Raw genomic sequence first — 24,957 nt, 5'->3', positions numbered from 1 at the left:
ACCTACCCCCTACGCACCCACCCTGGAATCTTCTGATATTTAGCCCATCAGCGCTATCAGGGACCCCATTATGTTGCCATTCTGAGACGAACACAACATGTACAGTGACTCTACCCAACCTTGACACAAGTGTGTCAAATCCCTGGCCCCTTAAGAGGGCCTGACGACAACTACACTCTCCCTGACACTTTAACCTCCTATATCCATGCCCTTCCAATGCACTCACTTTGATCAATCCCCAAATCTGCTTTACACCTAGGCTTAAATGAGGAGGAAAAACCCACATTAACATGTAGATTGGCACCACTACAAATCCACAATGACCGACTTCAGTCAGACCCTCAATGCCACTTGACATTGTTTTTACTTGGCTTCCAAATGATTGTTCTAGGTACCATCATTCTCCTCAATATCCCTGCTCTATTCCCAAACCCTTCACTCTCAGTAGATGCCCCTGAATACTGCTTAAGACAATGTATAAATAATGCATATTAGAATGGTCAACATCTTTAGAGTTCCCTGAGTTAAAAAAAAACTCAACTTTAACATAGTCCTCAACACGATGGCTCTAAAATCCTAAATCAGATTCCTACACACACATACACACACCCTACCTAATGTATTCTATATTCAATATTTAAAGGTTGATGATCTCCCCAATTGATGATTTCCCCAAATGTGCCATGCTCGCTCCTCTTGCCTGACTGCCATTATACATGCGAAACAGCAAGCCTGCAGGGACGATGCACATGGCCAAAAACATATTGATTCCTTTATTCATTCTATTCACTCATTATACCATAACCACTGAGAATCTACCATGTACCAGACACTGTTCTAGGCCCTGAGAATATATTAGGCAACAAGACAGAAAAAGCCACTCCTTTTGTGCATCTTATACCCTTTTGAGTTCTCACCAGGCCTTTGAGAGCACAGATGGAATCAACATTCACAGCAGGGTAGATGATTCACGTCTACCACTATCTCAACATCCTGGTGATCTTGCATAAATATGGAAAAGCAAAGAGAAAGGACTGAAACTATGCAAAGCTATGAACTATTTGACTTCACTGAACAACACTTCTTTTTTTTTTAAGAAGATGTTGGGGGTAGGAGTTTATTAATTTATTTATTTATTTTTGCTGTGTTGGGTCTTCGTTTCTGTGCGAGGGCTTTTTCTAGTTGTGGCAAGCGGGGGCCACTCTTCATCGCGGTGCAAGGGCCTCTCACTATCGCGGCCTCTCTTGTTGTGGAGCACAGGCTCCAGATGCGCAGGCTCAGTAGTTGTGGCTCACGGGCCTAGTTGCTCCGTGGCATGTGGGATCCTCCCAGACCAGGGCTCGAACCCGTGTCCCCTGCATTAGCAGGCAGATTCCCAACCACTGTGCCACCAGGGAAGCCCCTGAACAACACTTTTAATCAGACATGTCCCATTAAATAACAATAATTGTTTTTTAAATAACATAGTACTTTGTGAAAATTGGAGGGAAATATCAACTTCCAACCATGTTCTATTACGAGCTATTTTTATGTTAAGTCAAACAGAATTAAAACACGATTTAGGTCTTTGTACTACAATGATCCAATTTACCTTACGAATGTAATTTATCAATAAAACACCAGAACTGGAGAATATTAACACATAGTTACAAAATTAACTATATAGTTAATAACACAAACCACATTTTATTTTTTCCCTTTCCTCTTGCTTGCTCTCTGCCCTGAAACTCCAGCCAGAAACAAAATTTCTGAAGTTCAGCAATATGTTCTAAAACAACAGATTCTGAAGTTCAACAACATTCAGAGAACTGCCTCCAAATGGATGAAATTGAACCAAAACTCCAGGGAGAAGCACAATTAACAGTATATTAAAGTATGTCTAAAAGTTGATATGGATCAACAGAACAGAATACAGAGCCCAGAAATAAACCTACACACCTATGGTCAATTAATCTTAAACAAAGGAGGCAAGAATATACAATGGAAAAAAGACAGTCTCTTCAGTAAGTGGTGTTGGGAAAGTTGGACACACACTTCAGGTAAGTCAGTGAAGTTAGAACACACCTTCACACCATACACAAAAACTCAAAATGACTTAAAGATTTAAACATAAGACATGACACCATAAAACTCCTAGAAGAAAAGCATAAGAAAAACATTCTCTGACATAACTTGTACCAATGTTTTCTTAGGTCAGTCTCCCAAGGCAATAGAAACAAAAGCAAAAATAAGTAAATGGGACCTAATCAAACTTAAAAGCTCCTATGCAACAAAGGAAACCATAAACAAAACGAAAAGATAACCTACAGACTGGAAGAAAATATTTGCAAATAATGCAGCTGACAACGGCTTAATCTCCAAAATATACAAATAGCTCATACAACTCAACAACAAAAAAACAAAAACCCAATCAAAAAATGGGCAGAAGATCTAAATAGACATTTTTCCAAAAGAGACATACAGATGGCCAACAGGCACGTGAAAAGATGCTCAACATGGCTAATTATTAAAGAAATGCAAATCAAAACTACAATGAGGTACTACCTCACACCAGTCAGAAGAGCCATCTTAAAAAACCTACAAATAACAAATGCTGGAGAGGGTGTGGAGAAAAGGGAACCCTCCTACACTATTGGTGGGAATGTAAGTTGGTGCAGCCACTATGGAAAACAAAATGGAGCTTCCTCAAAAAGCTAAAAATAGAGTTGCCATATGATCCAGCAATCCCACTCCTGGGCATATATCCAGACAAAACTATAATTCAAAAAGATATATGCACCCTTATGATCATAGCAGCACTATTCACAATAGCCAAGAGATGGAAACAACCTGAATGTCCTTCAACAGAGGAATGGATAAAGAAGATGTGGTACATATATACAATGGAATACTACGTAAAAACAAAAAGAATGAAATAATGCCATTTGCAGCAACATGGATGGACCTAGAAATTATCATACTAAGTGAAGTAAGTCAGAAAGAAAAATAACATACGATATCATTTATATGTGGAATCTAAAATATGACACAAATGAACCTATCTACAAAACAGAAACAGATTCACAGACACAGAGAACAGACAAACGGTTGCCAAGGGTAGGGGGAGGGATTGGTTGGGGGTTTGGGGTTAGCAGATGCAAACTATTATATATAGAATGGATAAACAACAAGGTCCTACTGTATAGAGCAGAGAACTATATTCAATATCCTGTGATAAACCATAATGGAAAAGAATATAAAAAAGAATGTATAGATATTATAACTGAATCACTTTGCTATACAGCAGAAGCTAACACAACATTGTAAATCAACTATACGTCAATGTAAAAAAACTTTTTTTAAAAAGGAGTGAAATTCTGACACATGCTACAACGTGGATGAACCTTGAAGACATGCTAAGCAAAGTACACCAGACACAAAGGACAAATATTGTATGATTCCACTTATGAGGTGCCTAGAATAGGCAAATTCATAGAGACTGAAAAGTAGAATAGAGGTTACCAGGGCTGGGGGAAGGGAGGAAAGAGGAGTTACTGCTTAATGGGTAAAGATTTTCAATTTGAGAAGATGACAGTTCTGGAGATGCAAGTGGTGATGGTGGCAACAGTGTGAATATACTAAATGCCACTGATCTATACACCTAAAAACAGTTTACATGGTAAATTTCATCCTATGTGTATTTTACCACAATAAAAAATGTGGCCTAAAATATGTCTAAAAGTTGGAATCATCTTGCTTTTTTTTCCATTCAGAAATGTATCTTCTACTCATTATATAAATAGGAGTAGGCAATAACACATTTTTATTTTTAAAAGAACCTTCAAAACAAGAGGAATATATTACTGACAGTATAAGTTACTTTCTTTTGATGTAGTTTCTATGTTTTCTTCAAATAATTAACTTAATTTGCCCATTAGGTACAATGTATTGATTGTATAATCCTGAGTTACATTAGTTAAATGTCAATTTGCACTGCATATTACTTTGTAAACTGTGAAGGAATACATATAAGGTACTGCTATTATATTAAATGATACTTACTTTTCACCAAGAGAGCCACAAGTAACATCAGTCAGTAGAGAAAAGGCAAAATTCTCTGTCACTTCAGTAAAGTGACTGAATCCCCTAGTGTCCTTGCGTTTTGGGTTAACAAGAGCACAAAGAACGTCATAGAAAAGATTTCGGCTTTCAATGCTTAATGCTTGCTTCTTCCCTTCAACAGTTATCTGGAAAAAAATCCAAGTATGAAAATATATGTTCAAAAATAAACTGCTTAAATGATATATATGGTATAACTTGTTCTTTATTACCAGTTACTAACATTAACAAAAATAAAGATGAACCTATAAAGAATTTAAGAGAAGTTAGAATCAAAATCATATTTCAAATACATCTGTACTTTAAAAAGCATAAATAATCATTTTATAAAGAAAAGGCATAATCACCAAAATATTTTCTCTTTAATATCTAGATAAAGCCCCAAACAGTTGCATTGGTCACTTAATTTTAACTACAATAATTAACATCATGAGTCAAATTAATCTCACTTTTACACCTACCCCAAGATTCTGTTTTCTTTTGACCAACAACTAAGGAAATAGACACAAGAATATATGTCTATAATAGAAGAAAATTTATTCTTATCTATTTTTTATCGGACAGAAGCCACCACGTATCACTAAATTTCTCAAACATCAAATGAGAAAATCCTTTTCCAACCAAGAGTAGTCAAGAGCTCCTGATACTCTTGCCTTTATTGGTAAGTATGAGCCCTCCTACCTGAAAGGACTGGGTTATTTGTTGTTTGAGGGACAAGAAGAGTAAGAGGAAAATAGCCTTCATGATTTAATTTTTACCCCTCACATGAATGATGGGGGACACATTTTTACTGTCAGAGTAAGCATGGGTGTGAAGCCACTGACTTGTTATTCCACTACACTCTTAGATACCTGAGGAGTCCCTATTAATTCTTCAAAATCCAAATTAGTCATCACTTTTTCTGTGATTTCTACCCTATGCCCCAGCTGCTGGCATACATGACTACACTCTGTAACTTGCACATACTTTTACTAATGAACTTATGACAATGTTGAAATGATTTTTCTGTTACTGCTGTTAGTTGAGCTCACTGATAAAGTGGCTCAATGTTCTCTATATTTTTTAAATAACTTTGTAATCTATAGAGTGCCGAGATGATGGCTGAACTCAAGATTTAAGTTTATAAGAGTAGACAATTAGGAATAATGGAGAATAATACACAGGAAAAAGATAAGAGGTACAAAATGAAATTTAACAAGGTAAAAACTACAATGGGGAGACAGGGAACAGCCCATTGGTTACTAAAACGATCAAACTGAATATGTTAAATGAAAAATAAGCTCAAGGAACACTCCCAGAACTCAGAGAAAACATTACAGACAAATGAGACAAACCTGTAACATACAACAAGCATATAAAATATTAGGTAAAAGAAAAAAGCAACATAGTTCCTTGATAAGCTAAAGAAATACGTCTAAAATGCAGAGTTTGCTTTATTCCACAGAAAATTAGGAAAAGAAAAAACACCAGATGTATTTGGGTGATTTTAAAATGTAATTTCAAGAGTTTTTTAAAAATCTTACCAGAAATCAGACAGGAAAAATATTACTAACAGAGAAATAAAAATTCATTCTGACATCACACTTTTTTTGCAAATGAAATGACAGAAGCCAACAGAGCAACATAAGCAGTTTCAGGATGTTAAGGCTGTGATCCAAGAATTCTAGAGCCACTCAAACTTTCATACATATTCAAGGGTAACAGAAAGTTTCTTTCAGCAAAGCACACAAAAAATAAAACAAGGGGGGAGACCTTCAAGATGGCAGAGGAATAAGACGTGGAGATCACCTTTCTCCCCACAAATACATCAAAAATACATCTACATGTGGAACAACTCCTACAAAAAACCTACTGAACGCTTCCAGAAGACCTCAGACTTCCCAAAAGATGCCCTCAGCCGACCTACACACAGAGGCGGGGCCAAATCCAAAGCTGAACCCCAGGAGCAGTGCGAACAAAGAAGAGAAAGGGAAATCTCTCCCAGCAGCCTCAGGAGCAGCGGATTAAATCTCCACAATCAACCTAATGTACCCTGCATCTGTGGAATACCTGAATAGACAACGAATCATCCCAAATTGAGGCAGTGGACTTTGGGAGCAACTGTAGACTTGGGGTTTGCATTCTGCATCTAATTTGTTTCTGGTTTTATGTTTAACTTAGATTAGTATTTAGAGTTTATTATCATTGATAGATTTGTTGATTGGTTGCTCTATTCCTTTTCTCTTTTTTATATATATATTTTTTCCTTTTTCTCTTTTTGTGAGTGTGTATGTGTATACTTTTTGTGTCATTTTGTTTACATAGCTTTACTTTTGCCATTTGTCCTAGGGTTCTGTCTGTCCGTTTTTTTGTTTGTTTGTTTGTTTAATATAGTATTCAGTGCTTCTCATCATTGGTGGATTGGGTTTTTTGTTCGGTTGCTATCTTCTTTCTTTCTCTCTTTTTTCTTGTCTTTTATTACTTTTCAATTATTTGATTTTTTTTTTTTTTTTTTTTTTTTTTTTTTGCTGTACGCGGGCCTCTCACTGCTGTGGCCTCCCCCGTTGCGGAGCACAGGCTCCGGACACACAGGCTCCGCGGCCACGGCTCGCGGGCCCAGCCGCTCCGCGGCACGCGGGATCCTCCAGGATAGGGGCACGAACCCGTGTCCCCTGCATCGGCAGGCGGACTCTCAACCACTGCGCCACCAGGGAAGCCCAATTATTTGATTTTTAATAATTTTCTTCTTTTATTTTAATAACTTTATTTCTTTTTATTTTATTTTTCTCTTTCTTTCTTTCTTTCTTTCTTTCTTTTTTTCTCCCTTTTCTTCTGAGCCATGTGGCTGACAGGGTCTTGCTGCTCTGGCTGGGTGTCGGGCCCGTGGCTCTGACGTGGGAGAGCCAAGTTCAGGACATTGGTCCACCTGAGACCTCCCAGCTCCACGTAATATCAAGTGGAAAAAGCTCTCCCAGAGATCTCCATGTCAATGCTAAGACCCAGCTCCACTCAACAACCAGCATACTACAGTGCTGGACACCCTATGCCAAACAATTAGCAAGACAGGTGCACAACCCCACCCATTAGCAGAGAGGGTACCTAATATCATAATAAGGTCACAGATACCCCAAAACACACCACAGGACATGGTCCTGCCCACCAGAAAGACATGATCCAACCTCATCCACCAGAACACAGGCACCAGTCCCCTCCACCAGGAAGCCTACACAACTCACAGAACCAACCTCACCCACTGGGGGCAGGCACCAAAAACAATGGGAACTACAAAACTGCAGGCTGCGAAAAGGAGACCCCAAACACAGTAAGTTAAGCATAATGAGAAGAGAGAGAAATGCACAGCAGATGAAGGAGCAAGGTAAAAACCCACCCCACCAAACAAATGAAGAGGAAATAGGCAGTCTACCTGAAAAAGAATTGAGACTAATGATAGTAAAGATGATCCAAAATCTTGGAAACAGAATAGAAAAAATGCAAGAAACAGTTAACAAGGACCTACAAGAACGAAAGAGCAAACAAACAGATGAACAACACAATAAGTGAAATTTAAAATTCTCTACAAGGAGTCAATAGCAAAATAACTGAGGCAGAAGAATGGATAACTGACCTGGAAGATAAAATAGTGGAAATAACTACAGCAAAGCAGAAAAAAGAAAAAAGAATGAAAATAATTGAGGACAGTCTTAGAGACCTCTGGGACAACATTAAACGCAACAACATTTGAATTACAGGGGTACCAGAAGAAGAGAAAAAGAAAGGGACTGAGAAACTATTTGAAGAGATTATAGTTGAAAACTTCCCTAACATGGGAAAGGAAATAGCCACCCAAGTCCACGAAGCACAGAGAGTCCCAGGCAGGATAAACCAAAGGAGAAAGACACCGAGACACACAGTGATGAAATTGACAAAAATTAAAAACAAAGAAAAATTATTAAAAGCAACAAGGGAAAAACAACAAATAACACACAAGGGAACTCCCATAAGGTTAACAGCTGATTTCTCAGCAGAAACTCTACAAGCCACGAGGGAATGGCATGATATATTTAAAGTGATGAAACGGAAGAAACTACAACCAAGATTACTCTACTCAGCAAGGATCTCATTCAGATTTGATGGAGAAATCAAAAGCTTTACAGACAAACAAAAGCTAAGAGAATTCAGCACCACCAAACCAGCTCTAGAACAAATGCTAAAGGAACTTCTCTAAGAGGGAAACATAAGAGAAGAAAAGGACCTACAAAAACAAACCAATAACAATTAGGAAAATGGTAATAGGACATACATATCGATAATTACCTTAAAAGTGAATGGGTTAAATGCTCCAACCAAAAGACACAGGCTCACTGAATGGATACAAAAACAAGACTCATCTATATGCTGTCTATAAGAAACCCACTTCAGACCTAGGGACACATACAGACTGAAAGTGAGGGGATGGAAAAAGATATTCTGTGCAAAAGGAAATCAAAAGAAAGCTGGAGTAGCAATACTCATATCAGATAAAACAGACTTTAAAATAAAGAATGTTACACAAGACAAGGAAGGACACTACATAATGATCAAGTGATCAATCCAAGAAGAAGATATAACAATTATAAATGTATATGCACCCAACATAGGAGCACCTCCATACATAAGGCAACTGCTAACAGCTCTAAAAGAGGAAATCGACAGTAACAACAATAATAGTGGGGGACTTTAACACCTTACTTACACCAATGGACAGGTCATCCAAACAAAAAATTAATAAAGAAACAAAAGCTTTAAATGACACAATAGACCACATAGATTTAATTGATATTTATAGGACATTCCATCCAAAAATAGCAGATTACACTTTCTTCTCAAGTGCACATGGAACATTCTCCAGGACAGATCACATCTTGGGTCACAAATCAAGCGTCAGTAAATTTAAGAAAATTGAAATCATATCCAGCATCTTTTCTGACCACAACGCTATGAGATCAGAAATCAATTACAGGGAAAAAACCATGAGAAACACAAACACATGGAGGCTAAACAATACATTACTAAACAGCCAAGAGATCACTGAAGAAATCAAAGAGGAAATCAAAAAATACCTAGAAAAAAATGACAAGGAAAACATGACGATCCAAAACCTGTGGGATGCAGCAAAAGGAGCTCTAAGAGGGAAGTTTATAGCAATACAAGCCTACCTCAAGAAACAAGAAAATTTCAACTACACAATCTAACCTTACACCTAAAGGAATTAGAGAAAGAAGAACAAACGAAACCCAAAGATTAGTAGAAGGAAAGAAATCATAAGATCAGAGAAGAAACAAATGAAATAGAAACAGAAAACAATAGCAAAGATCAATAAAACTAAAAGCTGGTCCTTTGAGAAGATAAACAAAATTGATAAACCATTAGCCAGTCTCATCAAGAAAAAGAGGGAGAGGACTCATATCAGTAAAATTAGAAATGAAAGGGAGAACTTACAACAGACACAGCAGAAATACAAAGCATCCTAAGAGACTACTACAAGTAACTCTGTGCCAATAAAATGGACAACCCGGAAGAAATTCCTTTCTAAGAAATTTTTAGAAAGGTGTAACCTTCCAAGACTGAACCAGGAAGAAATAGAAAACATGAACGGACCAATCACAAGTAATGAAATTGAAACTGTGATTAAAAATCTTCCAATAAACAAAAGTCCAGGACCAGATGACTTCAAAGATGAATTCTATCAAATGTTTAGAGAAGAGCTAACACCCATCCTTTTCAAACTCTTCCAAAAAATTGCAGAGGAAGGAACACTCCCAAACTCATTCTACGAGGCCACCATCACCGTGATACCAAAACCAGACTAAGATACTACAAAAAATGAAAATTACAATATCACTGATGAATATAGATGAAAAATCCTCAACGAAATACTAGCAAACCACCATCACCGTGATACCAAAACCAGACTAAGATACTACAAAAAATGAAAATTACAATATCACTGATGAATATAGATGCAAAAATCCTCAACGAAATACTAGCAAACAGAATCCAACAACACATTAAAAGGATCATACACCATGATCAAGTAGGATTTATCCCAGGGATGCAAGGATTCTTCAATACACACAAATCAATCAATGTGATACACCATATTAACAAATAGAAGAATAAAAACCATATGATCATCTCAATAGATGCAGAAAAAGCTTTCGACAAAATTCAACACCCATTTATGATAAAAACTCTCCAGAAAGTAGGCATAGAGGGAACTTTCCTCAACAAAATTTAAGGCCATAAATGACAAACCCACAGCCAACATCGGTCTCAATGGTGAAAAACTGAAACCATTTCCTCTAAGATCAGAAACAAGACACGCTTGTCCACTCTCACCACTATTATTCAACACAGTTTTGGAATTTTTAGCCACAGCAATCAGAGAAGAAAAGGAATCCAAATCAGAAAAGAAGTAAAACTGTCACTGTTTGCAGACAACATGATACTATCCATAGAGAGTCCTAAAGATGCTACCAGAAAACTACTACAGCTAATCAATGAATTTGGTAAAGTTGCAGGATACAAAATTAATGCACAGAAATCTCTTGCATTCCTATACACTAATGATGAAGAATCTGAAAGAGAAATTAAGGAAACACTCCCATTTACCATTGCAACAAAAAGAATAAAATACCTAGGAATAAACCTACCAAGGGAGACAAAACACCTGTATGCAGAAAACTATAAGACAGTGATGAAAGAAATTAAAGATGATACAAATAGATGGAGAGATATACCATGTTCTTGGATTGAAAGAAGCAACATTGTGAAAATGAATATACTACCAAAGCAATCTACAGATTCAATACAATCCCTATCAAACTACCAATGGCATTTTTCACAGGACTAGAACAAAAAATTTCACAGTTTGTATGGAAATACAAATGACCCGGAACAGCCAAAGCAATCTTGAGGAAGAAAAACAGAGCTGGAAGCATCAGGTTCCCAGACTTCAGACTATATTACAAAGCTACAGTACATCAAGACAGTATGGTACTGGCACAAAAACAGAAATATGGATCAATGGTACAGTATAGAAAGCCCAGAGATGAACCCACATACATATGGTCACCCTATTTTTGATAAAGGAGGCAAGAATATAAAATGGAGAAAAGACAGCCTCTTCAATAAGTGGTGCTGGGAAAACTGGACAGGGACATGTAAAAGAATGAAATTAGAATACTCCCTAGCACCCTACACAAAAATAAATTCAAAATGGATTAAAGACCTAAATGTAAGGCCAGACACTATCAAACTCTTAGAGGAAAACATAGGCAGAACACTGCACGACATAAATCACAGCAAGATCCTTTTTGACCCACCTCCTAGAGAAATGGAAATAAAAACAAAAGTAAACAAATGGGACCCAATAAAACTTAAAAGCTTTTGTACAGCAAAGGAAACCATAAACAAGATGAAGAGACAACCCTCAGAATGGCAGAAAATATTTGCAACTTAAGCAACTGACAAAGGATTAATGTCCAAAATTTACAAGCATCTCATGCAGCTCAATATCAAAAAAAATAAACAAACAAATCTAAAAATGGGCAGAAGACCCAAACAGACATTTCTCCAAGGCAGATATACAGATTGCCAACAAACATATGAAAGGATGCTCAACATCACTAATCATTAGAGAAGTGCAAATCCAAACTACAGTGAGGTATCTCCTCACACCAGTCAGAATGGTCATCATCAAAAAATCTACAAACAATAAATGCTGAAGAGGGTGTGGAGAAAAGGGAACCCTCTTGCACTGTTGGTGGGAATGTAAAGTGATACAGCCACTATGGAGAACAGTATGGAGGTTCCTTAAAAAACTAAAAATAGAATTACCATATGACCCAGCAATCCCACTACTGGGCATATACCCTGAGAAAACCATAACTCAAAGAGTCGTATACCACAATGTTCATTGCAGCTCTATTTACAATAGCCAGGACATGAAGCAACCTAAGTGTCCATTAACAGTTGAATGGATAAAGAAGATGTGGCACATATATATAATGGAATATTACTCAGCCATAAAAAGAAACAGAATTGAGTTATTTGTGGTAAGGTGGATGGACCTAGAGACTCTCATATAGAGTGAAGTAAGTCAGAAAGAGAAAAATAAATATCATATGTTTACACATATATATGGAATCTAAAAAAAAGAAAAATGGTTCTGAAGAACCTAGGGGTAGGACAGGAATAAAGACGTGGATGTAGAGAATAGACTTGAGGACACGGGGAGGGGGAAGGGTAAGCTGGGGCGAAGTGAGAGAGTGGCATGGACATATATATACTACCAAATGTAAAACCAACAGCCAGTGGGAAGTAGCCGCATAGCACACGGAGATCAGCTCGCTGCTTTGTGACCACCTAGAGGCGTGGGATAGGGAGGGTGGGAGGGAGACGCAAGAGGGAGGAGATATGGGGATATATGTATATGTATAGCTGATTCACTTTGTTATAAAGCAGAAACTAACACACCATTGTAAAGCAATTATACTCCAATAAAGATGTTTAAAAATAATCAATCAATCAATCAATCAATAAAACAAAGAGGCTATTCATGTAACCCTTGGTTTGCAAGGGTACTGTTCTCAGCACATTATACTAACTTCTCTAATTCTCACAACATTCCGGTGAGGAAGATGCTAGTGTTATTTTGCTTTGTTTCCAGTTAAGGAAACTGAGGCAGAAAGAGGATACCTAGCTTTTCCAGGGAGACAGAGATGATGAACAGCCAATCCCAGGAGGCACCTGTGACAGCCACCCTTCCCTGACTCAAAACATCCCCCCATTTGCTCGGCCTAAAATAACAACACAGACTGACTCAGTCTGCAGACAATTCAGTCAAAATTATTGCAAGCATGAAACACAAAACCAGGTAGGAAAATATAGAGCCAAGTCTAAATCATCATTCATATGATTATAAAATAAATCAAATGTAAAAAATAATTATTGAAATATAAGATATATAATATTAAAAAGTATATGATAAAAAGAAATATGCTGGATCTAAATAGCCATTTTACATAAACAGCAATGAAAAAAACTCCCCAAATTATCAAAACTGTCTTTCAAAGAAGTGGAAAACCTGAATCAACCATGGGGAAAACTTTAAAAATCGTCAGGAGAGAAAAAAAAAAGGGGGGGACGTTTATGGGAAAGGAGGGTCTATCAAAGTTTCACAGATGAAATTATTCCTGTGGTTTTTCAAGTGTCCTAGAACACAAAATTAGAGGCAATGCCTCCTGACTTGTGTTTTACCAAGCTTCAATGACCTGGAAACCAAAACCCAATGAAATTAAAAATTTGCATATCAAATCCAGCAGTCTTAAAAGACAAATACTATTATTAAAACAAATGACAGCATTTTAAATAATTTTCATTGCACCATACCTAGGAAAATCAAGGGATAGACTATTATGTCATAACAAAAATTTGCCCAAAACCACAGCTGAGTTTTATCCAGAACATCTTTATAGTGAGTCATTTAAGGCTGTTGCTCTTTTTAGCACAGTAGCTGTTTCTACTGAACATAAATAAGTAGTCACTTCTACTACTAACAATAACTAAGATTTGTTGAGCTCTTCCTATAAAGAAATATATAGCATAAAGCAGATTCTGTTTCAAAGAAGTTAGAATCTGAGGGATAATAAAACTTACAAATATGAAACAATTTCACATAAAATACAAGACCTTATAGAATGACATTGTATCAGTACTTGGAAGTTCTATTCTGTATTCCTGAATTCGAGGATATCTTAGAGCACATATGAAGTACATATGGGACATAAGAATGGTTGCCAGATAAAATATAGGTGACTCTATTTGAATTTCAGATAAGCAACCAATAATTGCTTGATATAAGTATGTCCCAAATACTGCCTGTAAATAAAAATATTTATTTTTATTTGTGATATACCTATATTAAAAAATATATTCATTGTTTATTTGAAATTCAAAGTTAATTGGGCATCTTGTATTTTATTGTTAAAATTTCAACCCTACCATGTGATTATCTACATTTTCAATGCCAGTTTCATTATTGTCTTATTCTAATTATTATATGTCTAAATCATGAAAAAGTTTTACATTTTATGGATATGCCAGGCCCCTCTTAATAGCTATTTTTCCCAATTTTTGTTATTATAAGTAATGCTGAAATAAACATTCTTGTTACACATATATTTGCATTAATATTTCCCACACCTATTAGCGCTCTTTTTTCTTACTCCCCCCCAGTTTTATTGAGATATAATTGATATATAACCATTAGGTGTCTTTTGATTTTGCTTGTGGTATATACAAAGAGAAATTTTGTTTATACTTTATGTGGTCAAGTTTATCAATCATTTCCTTTATGACTCTGGGGTTTTGTTTTATGGTTAGAAAGAACTTCCCCACATAAAGTAAATTTCTATGAAAAAAAATGTATGAAGCAGTGTTGCACCTGCTAACATTTGCGAGGGCTTCTTACCTTGTCTATTAAATACATCACAGCGCTGAGCTGTTCATCTGTGTTCTCCGTTGCCACTTTCACACTGATGCTGTGGAGCACCCTGTTGAGAATGTCACCATCCAGGGGCTGCTGCAGCTGATCCGCAAGCCCCCAAAAGGCCTGAGAAGCCGCGTCAGAGACGAGAGTGATGTTAGCAGTCCCATACACTTTATCAATTCTGGCACCACCTTTCGGGTCAAAAAGCACAATCTGGAAGCGTTTAGGAAATGGATTTAAAGACCCTGTCTCTGGTGTTAGGATGACATCCAATACGGTGTTTCTCTGGCCAGGTTCAAAGATCAGCATGCCTTCAGTTCTCACAAAGTCTTTCCCAGAAATAGCTGGAGATATGAGAGTACGACCAATTGTCTCAGCACTCCTTAACTCCTAGAAATTAAACAACACCACTTAAGTGAAACTATAAACCTCTGATCTTGTCCTAAACAAATTTTATTTCTCCTAAACAATCTGATGGGACACAACAATGTTACTGTTAAAACAGGAGGTTTTATACTTTTTCTAATTTCCTACAACAAATTAGAGATAAATACACATCATACAGTGATGAGATCAGTAAAGACACATGCCTTAAAATAGATCAAGAAAGAGAATTAGAAAAGAAATGTCACTACTGCCTCACAGAATGTCTCCAATTGTGAGCTTACTAACAATTTGAAGATATTCAGAGGCGTATATGCCCAGGGGTCAGATCATGTACGTCCATTATACAAAGTATGGCAGGAAGACACTGGAGGATTCCAGCAGGAGAGAGACACACTTTATTTCACATTTTCATGAGTATTCTGGCTCTTGTGGATAGTTAGTTAGGCTGTTAGCAGGGGATGAGGATGGAAGCAGGAAGAAGAGATAGAACGTTTTTACATTAGTTCCTGCAAAAAAAAAAAAAAAAAACACACAGATGGTAGTTTAGGTTGTATAAGTAGAAAGAGTAAGAAGTACTCAGACTGGGAATATATTTTGAATGTAGAGTCAGCAGGACTTTCTGATTAATTCAGTGCTGGATGGAGAGGAGAGGAGAAGGAGGAGAACTCCTGGCTGTGTGCCTGAATGAAAGGCAGTAAACTGGGGGGGGGAACAGCACTAAGGGAGAAATCAAGAGTTATGCATTATATATATTAAGCCTGAGATGCCTTTTAGACAATTCAAACGAAGATGTCAGGTAAGAGCAATCAGATATATGAGTCTGGATCCAGGGCAGTGAGGAGGGTAGTGATAAAAATTCAGGAGTTCTCATTTTATAGATGATACTTAAAGAAAACAGGTATGGATGGTCTAGCCTAGAGAGTAAGTCTAGGTGGACCCCAATATTTATTGGTCAGGAAGACCAACACAGGCAACAGGACGGAGCTGCCAGAGAGAAAAGGGTTAAGAGTAGGAAAGTGTGGTTCTCCAGAGGCCCAAAGGGGAAGAGCACACATCCAGAAGGAGGAAGTGACCAAGTGTTACAAAAAGTGAAAAATCAATGAAGAAAAAGGGTTTTCAAGAGCATCTGCAGCATAATGGTAGGGGAAAAAAAGCCTTGCTGAAGGAAACAACACAAAAGTCTATTGGCTTCAGAATGGAGAAATTAAACTATCCACTGGAACACCATATAACAGGAAAAATGAAAGAACTATACACATTAGCACACGTAGTTCTCAAAAACACTGTTGAGCAAAAAAAACGCACCATAAGACAATACAACTGGAAGAATCTCATCTGCATAATTTCCAAAACGGGTAAACCTAAACAGCATATGGTATGTGGTAAAACTATAAATAAAAACAAGGTAATAATTCATCATGTAATATAGGGCAGAGGTTATCTGAGAGATGGGGAGAGGTTATTCTGCAAGGAAAAAGCAGGATGGCATCAGAGAAGAGTTCATGGCAGCTAGTTTTAAGATCCTGATTAAGTTGGATTTCTTAAGGTAGGTGGTGATGATTTTATTACTATAAACTGCACATATACATTCTGTCCACTATTTTCTGGTAGAATTTATTTCACAATTCAGACATTTAAAGGAAATGGAACAATCAAAATGTTCTTGTGTTTATAAAATACATACAACAAACACAAAAAAGAAGCACTATGCAATTTAAAAGCAACAACGAAAATCAATACAGAAATAGCTTTTGATAGAATAAGCAATGTGAGAATAAGAAGGAGAGGCATATTCTTTTTTGAACTTGTGGGCTTTGGTCTAGTACATATATATACAAATGAAATATCTGGAATTGGTTTTCAAATTTGGCTTAGCTATAGGCCTATTTAATTTAAAGATAACTGGAATGAGTGATATTTTCATTATCTCAAATCCTTATATCCCTTAACTTTAGATCACAAATATGTAGATATAAGGGAACTTATAGTATTTATGTACCAGGAATGCTGACCTACCGCAGGGTAGGTATGCTACAGCTTTTGTTTTAACTACATTATTAAAATCTGTTTAAAGTAAAAGCAAAGTTAATATCACTATAACAGAATAGCAACTTGGTCCATAATTATTTTCTCATCCTTGTCAGCTACTGGAAACTAGAATTATATGACTTTCTCTTCTAACAATATGCCTAGCATTGAGAGAGAAAATGCAGGAGCAATGAAGCAACAGGAAAATAAAATCATACCAGACAGGTAAAACTTTTATTTCTAATTTTTAAAATTAAACTTTTTATTTTGAGATAATTATAGATTCACATGCAGTTATAAGAAATAATAAAGAGTGGTCTCCTGTGCCCCTTACCCAACAGCCCTCATTGGTAACATCTTGCATTATTATAATATATCACAACCAGGATATGGACATTGATACAGTCAAGATACATTTTCATCACCACAGAGATCCTATATGTTGATTTTTATAGTGTTATAAAAATGCTATGAGTTACATGCTAGTGACAGCATGTATTTTGCAAGGAATCATTTGTGGATAATCTAGAAAGAATATAAATAAATATGATAAGAGATATTGGCATTCACACTCTTATTTTGGCATTTTCAACTCCCCTTTCAACTGAGTGTGTGAACCAAAGTATGCCTCAAATCTTTTTGTCCCTTCTTCCAGTCTTCCACTCTACAAAGTACTGAGCATATGATGATCTATATTTCATGGGAGAAGAAGGAAGCACATATTTTTTTTCTCATTTCTCTTACCATATTAAATGCTTAAAAGAAAAAAATGCCAAAATATCCATGAATCAAAGTACTTCTTTTCATGTTTGTACTATTTCAACGTTATTTAGGATGGAGTTTATTTCTAGAGTCTCATATGATATAAAGTGTTGTCTTCTCACCTGCCAAGCTGTAGACTTTGTCATAAAGACAACTTTTCTGCCTGGCAAGCTTCCAGGACAGCTCACTACCCACAGCTCCAGTCTTAACCTCTGATCCCTGACTCACATGATTGCTACAGCAAACTGGCTGCACAAATGTTGTATTTTATACACAGAATGTTCTATGTGTTTGAGCCACTCAACAACCAAAGACATACTAAACAGCACTTTGTATAAAAAACAGAAAACAACTTTGATACCTTGAGGCCTAAAGTGTCATCAGCTTTGAAATCTTGAAACCGGGGAAATGGTAGCACTGTCCGGAATGGTAGTTTCCAAATTGTGAGGTTTGGGGAGTTATATGAGTCAAGGGGAAATAAGAGAGGGCTAAGGTGGGCAAGCTCCAACCTCTACAATCATGCTTGAAGAAAAGTAGATGCACACTTTTGCTTTAATATGTTAGAGTTTTGTTCCTAAAACAAAGTTTAAAACATAATGCTCAAAAGGTATAGCATGTTGTGTGGACCAGCCCCAGGCTCTAGTTGCTCAGCGTTTCGTAGCATTACTCTTCTGAATCCCTGGATACCCACCTGCTCCCTCTCTTTCACTTAATGTCACCTAATATGATGGATGTGAAAAGTGGCTGTGAGACCTCATGAACTCATGGATTTAAAGAAACATAAAGATCAGTTAGTGTTTGAAGTCCTGAAGAAGATTTTCAACTAGTTCAGGTAAAAATCAGAACAAAGACCCATACTTTTTGTTTCTGGTCTTATACAGTTTCATTCTGAAGAAATTTCAACTCTCTACAGATTTTATAGAACAGATTTATGTAAGACACTTTGCACTATATAATCTTTTCCAAAAGATAAAAAAAGACAAAAGACCATCACACCTTAAAACATGATCTAAGTGAAAAAAATTGAACTGTTTCAAGGATAAAGCTTAATGTAATAAACATAATGTGAATTATGATGGTAATTCAGAAAATAATATATCAATTCTCTCTTTCATTATACATGCTACAGTTAAAGAAGAAAACCTTACTGTGTGATAATACATACTGCATGCTTACCTGGGTGCTGAAGTTAACAGACATCATTAATCCTGTCCCAGAGTCTCTGGCCACCTGCAGACTGATTAGAGTGGCCTTCTTATGAGCCACCGGCAGCCGAGAACCCACAGAGAAATACACGAGACTTGGAGGTTTATCACTCTGTAATAATTTAATCTCTGCAAATCTGGCACTATTGTTTATAGCTGCTCCAGCAGTTACTTCATACAGTTCCACAAAAAAATGTATTCCAACTTGAGGTATCTGACAATGAGATAAAAGGAAAAAAAAAAGGATGATTACTAATAGATTTCTATTTTAAGATAATTCTGATATTAAGAAATAGTATTATTCATATACATTATTACAGAAATAAGTATACATCTAGAGATACATTCTGTATAATTACAGAATTAAATTCTTATGTTAGATTACCATGAGATTTATTATTTTTGGTCTTTCTTTAATACCTTTACTCTCTCTGGGTGACCTTCTTACTAGAAAATCAATGTCAGGAAGCAATCTATGCATACTTCAATAAACAAAAGGATACATAAGATATATTCGTACAATGAAATGTTATCTAGTAGTTAAAAAAAAATGAACTGTTTCAATATTTTTCAACATGGGTGGGTCCAAAAACATGATAATGAGTAACAAATCAAGTTGCATAATGATATGTATGGCATGCTACAATAAATGTAAAACTTTAAATTACATAAAGCTTACTACATTTTGTTAATGGATACATATTTATTTAAAGAGTATAAAGGAAAATAAGACACCATGATGGTAGTTATCTCAGGTGAAGGGGTGGCAATGGGGGTAGGCAGGGTGTGGAATTGAAAAAACATGGGATAGGAGTGAAAGGGAGCTTCAACTTTGTAAGGTTTTATTTTTAAAGGGTTTTACATAAATATGACCAAATATTGATGAGTTAATTTAGTGATTTTATGTATTTTTCAAAATTTCCCTAAATTCTGTATCAAGAAATCTAAATTTAGTCTGTTGGTTACAGTTTGCTCATGTTTTACCTTGGTTCTCCCTCAACAATCTCAAATAATTTTTCAAAGCCTGAATTCAATTCTATAACATACTGTCAATCACCTGTTTTTACTTGCTTGCTCTTACACAATAATCTAAAAATCTTAGCGCATTTTTAGCTTCCTAGCATAACTCCAAGAGCTAAGCTGAAGCATTTTCAACTGCGTGTATCATTGTCTAATTTGTTATAATGCATCATTTTTATTTATCAGCAAGGACCTTATTCATTTGTTTTGTGATCATTTTAATGAGAATCATTATGTCATGAAGCAATACAACAAATTCTTTAGTATTATTCAAAAGGAGTTGCTTCTTAGTAGCACAATAAGTGAACTTAATCTCTTTTTATTGTCTGAAGAAACATATTTAGTTTTCCTGTGGTAATATATTATGCTTTACTTTTGCAGATCAACTCTCAGTAAATATTGAAATGAAGGTAAATGCACTCTTCCCGCTTTTGAGAAACTAAACTTGGCAAATACAATAAACTGAAGCACTAGAAAAGTATGGGTAACTATATTCAATAACTATTATTCCCTAATGGCCAATGAGCTTGAATTCACAATAGTTTCATTTAACTAAGTATTTCAACATTACATTCCAACATACTCCTGTCTTTGTTTTTCAGCATAATATTTCTTCTCATTGTGATGATGATTAAAACATTACTTATAACTACTTTGAGTCAAAAGAATATGTTATAATCTAAGTAAGGAACCATGCAAATTGAACAGTGTGCAGATGGGTGCCAACACATAATTAGAAGAGACAAAAGGAATCTTCCAGTCTTACAACAAAATACTCTATTTAAACGATATGCCTGAAGTATATTGGGAAAGCAAAACTCACAGATCGTTATCTGAACCTCTCTGGACCTAAATATGACTGGAGACCTCACAAGAACTCAAGTTCCTTTCCTAGTTAGGGCAGCAGCATTCCAGGATGATCTTTTGCCCGACTAGTATAAAATAATTTTTCTTGGGCCCAGACCTGCTCAGAAGCAAATGAAGTAATAATGAAATAATGTCTTACTTAAATACTTTTAAAAAATATTTGCAACAAATGTTTAGACAATCTGTTTGGTTTAAACCGATTTTGTGGGCTAAGAAATGCATCCTAAGTTAATTAACTATGATCTTTATACATTTTGCTAATACAGAACCATAAGACAGAACCACAGAACAGTAAGATACCCAGCAGAGAAAGGGTAAATGGACTGGAGTTCAAAAGATGAGTTCTAATCTTTGCCAAGTAATTGACCTGGGGAAAGTTACTTAAATTCTTTATAACTTGAAAATGAAAATTTTGAATAACTATAGGGACATAATTAGGGATATGATAGAGTAGAAAAACTTTCAGCTGAGCGTCTTTAGGAGAAACCACCATCAATCAGTGGTGTAACTCTACAGATGAAAGTGTGCATTGTGTTTGCTGTGTTGTTTTGTTGTCACTCCCCTGCCACCAGGATTGATGCGGCTACTACTCAAGTCACTGAATCACCTTGGGCTCTGTTCCCAACCATTCTGAATAATAGTAACCCTCCCTTGTGAAGGGCCAACTCCTTGCCAAGAACTGTGTGAAAAAACCTCTTAGTCATTATCTCATTTAATCTAACAGCCCTATTATTGACTCAACCAAGTCTGGGAAGCTCAGGAAGTCTAAGCAATTTGTCTAATGTTACCCATTCATTGCGGCACATGGGCTTCTCATTGCGGTGGCTTCTCTTGTTGCGGAGCATGGGCTCTAGGCGCACTGGCTTCAGTAGTTGTGGCTCATGGGCTCAGTAGTTGTGGTGCACGGGCTCTAGAGCTCAGGCTCAGTAGTTGTGGCACACGGGCTTAGTTGCTCCACAGCATGTGGGATCTTCCCAGACCAGGGCTTGAACCCGTATCCCCTGCACTGGCAGGCGGATTCTCAACCACTGCACCACCAGGGAAGCCCCTTAAAAACTTTTAAAAAGAAAATTCTTGGAATTTCCCAAGTTTAAAAAAAATCAGTGGGAACTCAATATTTTTTTTTTTTTTTTTTTTTCTTTTTGCGGTACGCGGGCCTCTCACTGTTGTGGCCTCTCCCGTTGCGGAGCACAGGCTCCGGATGCGCAGGCCCAGCGGCCATGGCTCACGGGCCCAGCCGCTCCGCGGCATATGGGATCCTCCCAGACCAGGGCACGAACCCGTGTCCCCTGCATCGGCAGGCGGACTCTCAACCACTGCGCCACCAGGGAGGCCCGGAACTCAATATTTTAATAAACATATTTTCTAGCTCCGTCACTACCAAGATGGCTCACAGCAGCATCTCGGTCAACCATGACCTCTCATGCCTATCTCCAGAACATACATTCAGATCTCTGAAACTCTTTTTGATGAAAGAAATCAAGTTCTTAGACAACAGTCGATTGGATGTCTTAGAGCAGGAAAAATCAAGATGGCTCTAGAACACAGGTTATTGCTATAAAGCAAATAAGCATCCAGAGATTTTTAAAGCAATATGAAAAGACAAAAGACTAGCTTAATAGATCTTTCAGTGTCCATGACATGACTATTTGAGTAGCAAAAAGAAAAGCATTTAGTAACCAATTAAAATTTGTTGAATTTGAATCTATAATGGTACTTAAAGGAGAAAAGTTATTGTAATGTATTAAAAAATGGTTAAAATAAAAAATGTGAGTATAATAGTGTATACCTAATATTTTATTAAGTTTAGTGTGTAGGGGAATGTTAACATATCAAGACAGTTATATCTTTTATTAAGTATATACTCATTTATTAAGGAATGATAAACATTCTTCTCTTTGTATGTTAGTAGAGTTAATAAAAAACGTTAATAAAACAATTATTCCTAGAAAAAGTAAGAATTGCACCAAAAATAGGAATAAATTATTAGGACCTGTGAAACATATACAAATGAAGATGAAAACAAGTAAGAAGTTAAAGAGTACCATTGGTCACACAGAAGTTGAAAGATGATGCAAATGTATGCTTGTTTGAATACGACAGAACAGATGAACTGCAGAGATGCACTAAGAGCACAGATTTGTTATCTCATTTCTTATGAGGTAAAGCCTCTAGGTTGCCTTTTTAAATATTAACAAGATATTAACAAGGCAGGTCTATCTTTCCAATACCACTAATAGACCAGCTCCATGTTCAGCAGTGACAGGGCAATGGTTAAGTTAAAGCTGGCACTGCAAAATTTAAAGAACAAATCATTCTGAGGAAAACACATGGTGTTGAAAAAATTAACTTGTAAAGCATGAACTTAAAAAAAACATGTTGATCTCACAAGTCAAGTCATAAAATGGACCCCAATCAGATGACCAGCAATTCTCATTTGAAACAGCTTCAGACAAGCACCAGGACCTGTGATCCTAACAAAGAACAAAGAGCTCTTGATAACCAAGAGCATGTAACCTTAAGTGATCTGAGGCAATTATTCTTTCTCTTCTGGAACCAATAAAATTACTACAGTTCTGGGAAGGTATGAAAATATGTATCACTGTAATCTTAGAGAAGATCAATATAACTGTTTCAGAAAGTGAAAAAACAGGTAGAGAGAAAATGAATAAAGAGTTAAATCTACAGGGTTGTTATTTAGAATGAGTTTAATATAGCTATACATTTGGAAATAATTTTATTTGTGCAATGCTTTTTCTGCTGTTTAAAGTGTTTGGCATATACAAAGAAATCATGATACTTTTGAACATTCATAATATTATGGCTAGTTTTTGTATAAATACTTGAGTTCAATAAATTAAGTAGTAGACAAAGAACAAATACTACTGAGTGCTCCTTAGGCATTAAAGTATCATGAAATAGTCATTTTAAAAAGCCACACATGATTACTAAATGACTAAAGCTCTGTTAGGTCATCAGTGACCAATACCGTTTGAATAACGGAGGTTCCTTTAGAAAGAGGGGGGAACATCTGGCTCCTGGGTGCCATGTGCAACATGACCCAATAGAAATTTATCCAAAGGCTCATCAAGCATGGCCTCGGTGCTTCTTCAGTGGGTCAGAAATGAACTCTCTAAAGAATGAGAGAACTTTCATTCTGGATGAAATCTATGGATATAACATGATGTGACCAAATCTATCAATACAATAAAAGCAAAAAACTAAACACTCAGAGTAATCAGAGATATTAATCTGGCTGAAAATGACTCAAGGGATCATTCACACAGTGAGCGGGTGGGCCAGGAAGAATCGTGGAAACGACAAGAAACAGAACAGAGAAAACTGATGAGCTTTTTTTTTAGCACTGAGATACAAGCTTTTTTTTTATTACTGACTTACAACATTGTGTAAGTCTTAAGTGCGCAAGTGATGAGATTATTTACAAAAATTCATAATGTAATAAATTCTAAGTGTGACATCTATTGCTCATCTAAGAGATTTGGTTAGGCAAGACACAAAGAATCCCCACATAAGCAATGTGTAAGTTTCAACAAAGTGACTTTAGAATGATTAATTGTAAAGAAATATAATCAGAATTTGCCAATACTGTGTCTCATAGTGTCTTACCTTCCCTGGTTTGGGCTCAATGGTGATAAAGCACTTTGTCTGACCCGCTGTACAGACTGTGGTCCCTGACACAGACAGAAATTCATCTATCAGGTTCACACCATCTTTCTGGAGCACAGCAGCTGTTTTGTTAAACGTGACTCGCCAAAAGACCTTGACATCTTCAAAGGCTCTAGGAACAAAGCAAAACCTATGCAAATGCAGTCACAGAGTACATTATTCCTGTAGCTAATGCAGAATGTGTTATCACTGTGCCTGAGTGTACCTCTCCATCCAAAGCAGAGCACTTACTCTCTCAATGATAATGTCAAAAGTAACCAATTCTCCCCACTACAGTTAAGAAATTAAGGCCAGAGTTTACATGGCATTTCTTTAACCACACTTTATTCAGTACTAATTAAGTATTTATTGAACTATGATTCCTGATGCTATGTACCAGAAATATGAAAGTAA

At 36.4% G+C, this 24,957-nt stretch overlaps 1 protein-coding gene across 1 annotated transcript in view; it reads right to left on the bottom strand.

Annotated features, from left to right (window-relative positions):
• The window catches only part of ADGRV1 (adhesion G protein-coupled receptor V1), a gene marked incomplete at its 5' end in the record, with an annotated part of 521,373 nt that overhangs the window by 300,954 nt on the left and 195,462 nt on the right, over positions 1 to 24,957 (bottom strand). The window contains 4 exons of the mRNA XM_081231559.1: positions 4,042 to 4,226; positions 14,591 to 14,998; positions 18,962 to 19,204; positions 24,505 to 24,676. Of these exons, the coding sequence (XP_081087685.1) occupies positions 4,042 to 4,226; positions 14,591 to 14,998; positions 18,962 to 19,204; positions 24,505 to 24,676 (1,008 nt within the window). The remainder of the gene's footprint in view (positions 1 to 4,041; positions 4,227 to 14,590; positions 14,999 to 18,961; positions 19,205 to 24,504; positions 24,677 to 24,957) is intronic.

Source organism: Mesoplodon bidens (assembly GCF_964165515.1).
Source record: "Mesoplodon bidens genome assembly, chromosome: 4".
Classification (NCBI taxonomy): Eukaryota; Metazoa; Chordata; class Mammalia; order Artiodactyla; family Ziphiidae; genus Mesoplodon; species Mesoplodon bidens.
Note: the sequence above shows the minus strand (reverse complement) of the source record. Positions and strands in the feature narration are given on the sequence as shown.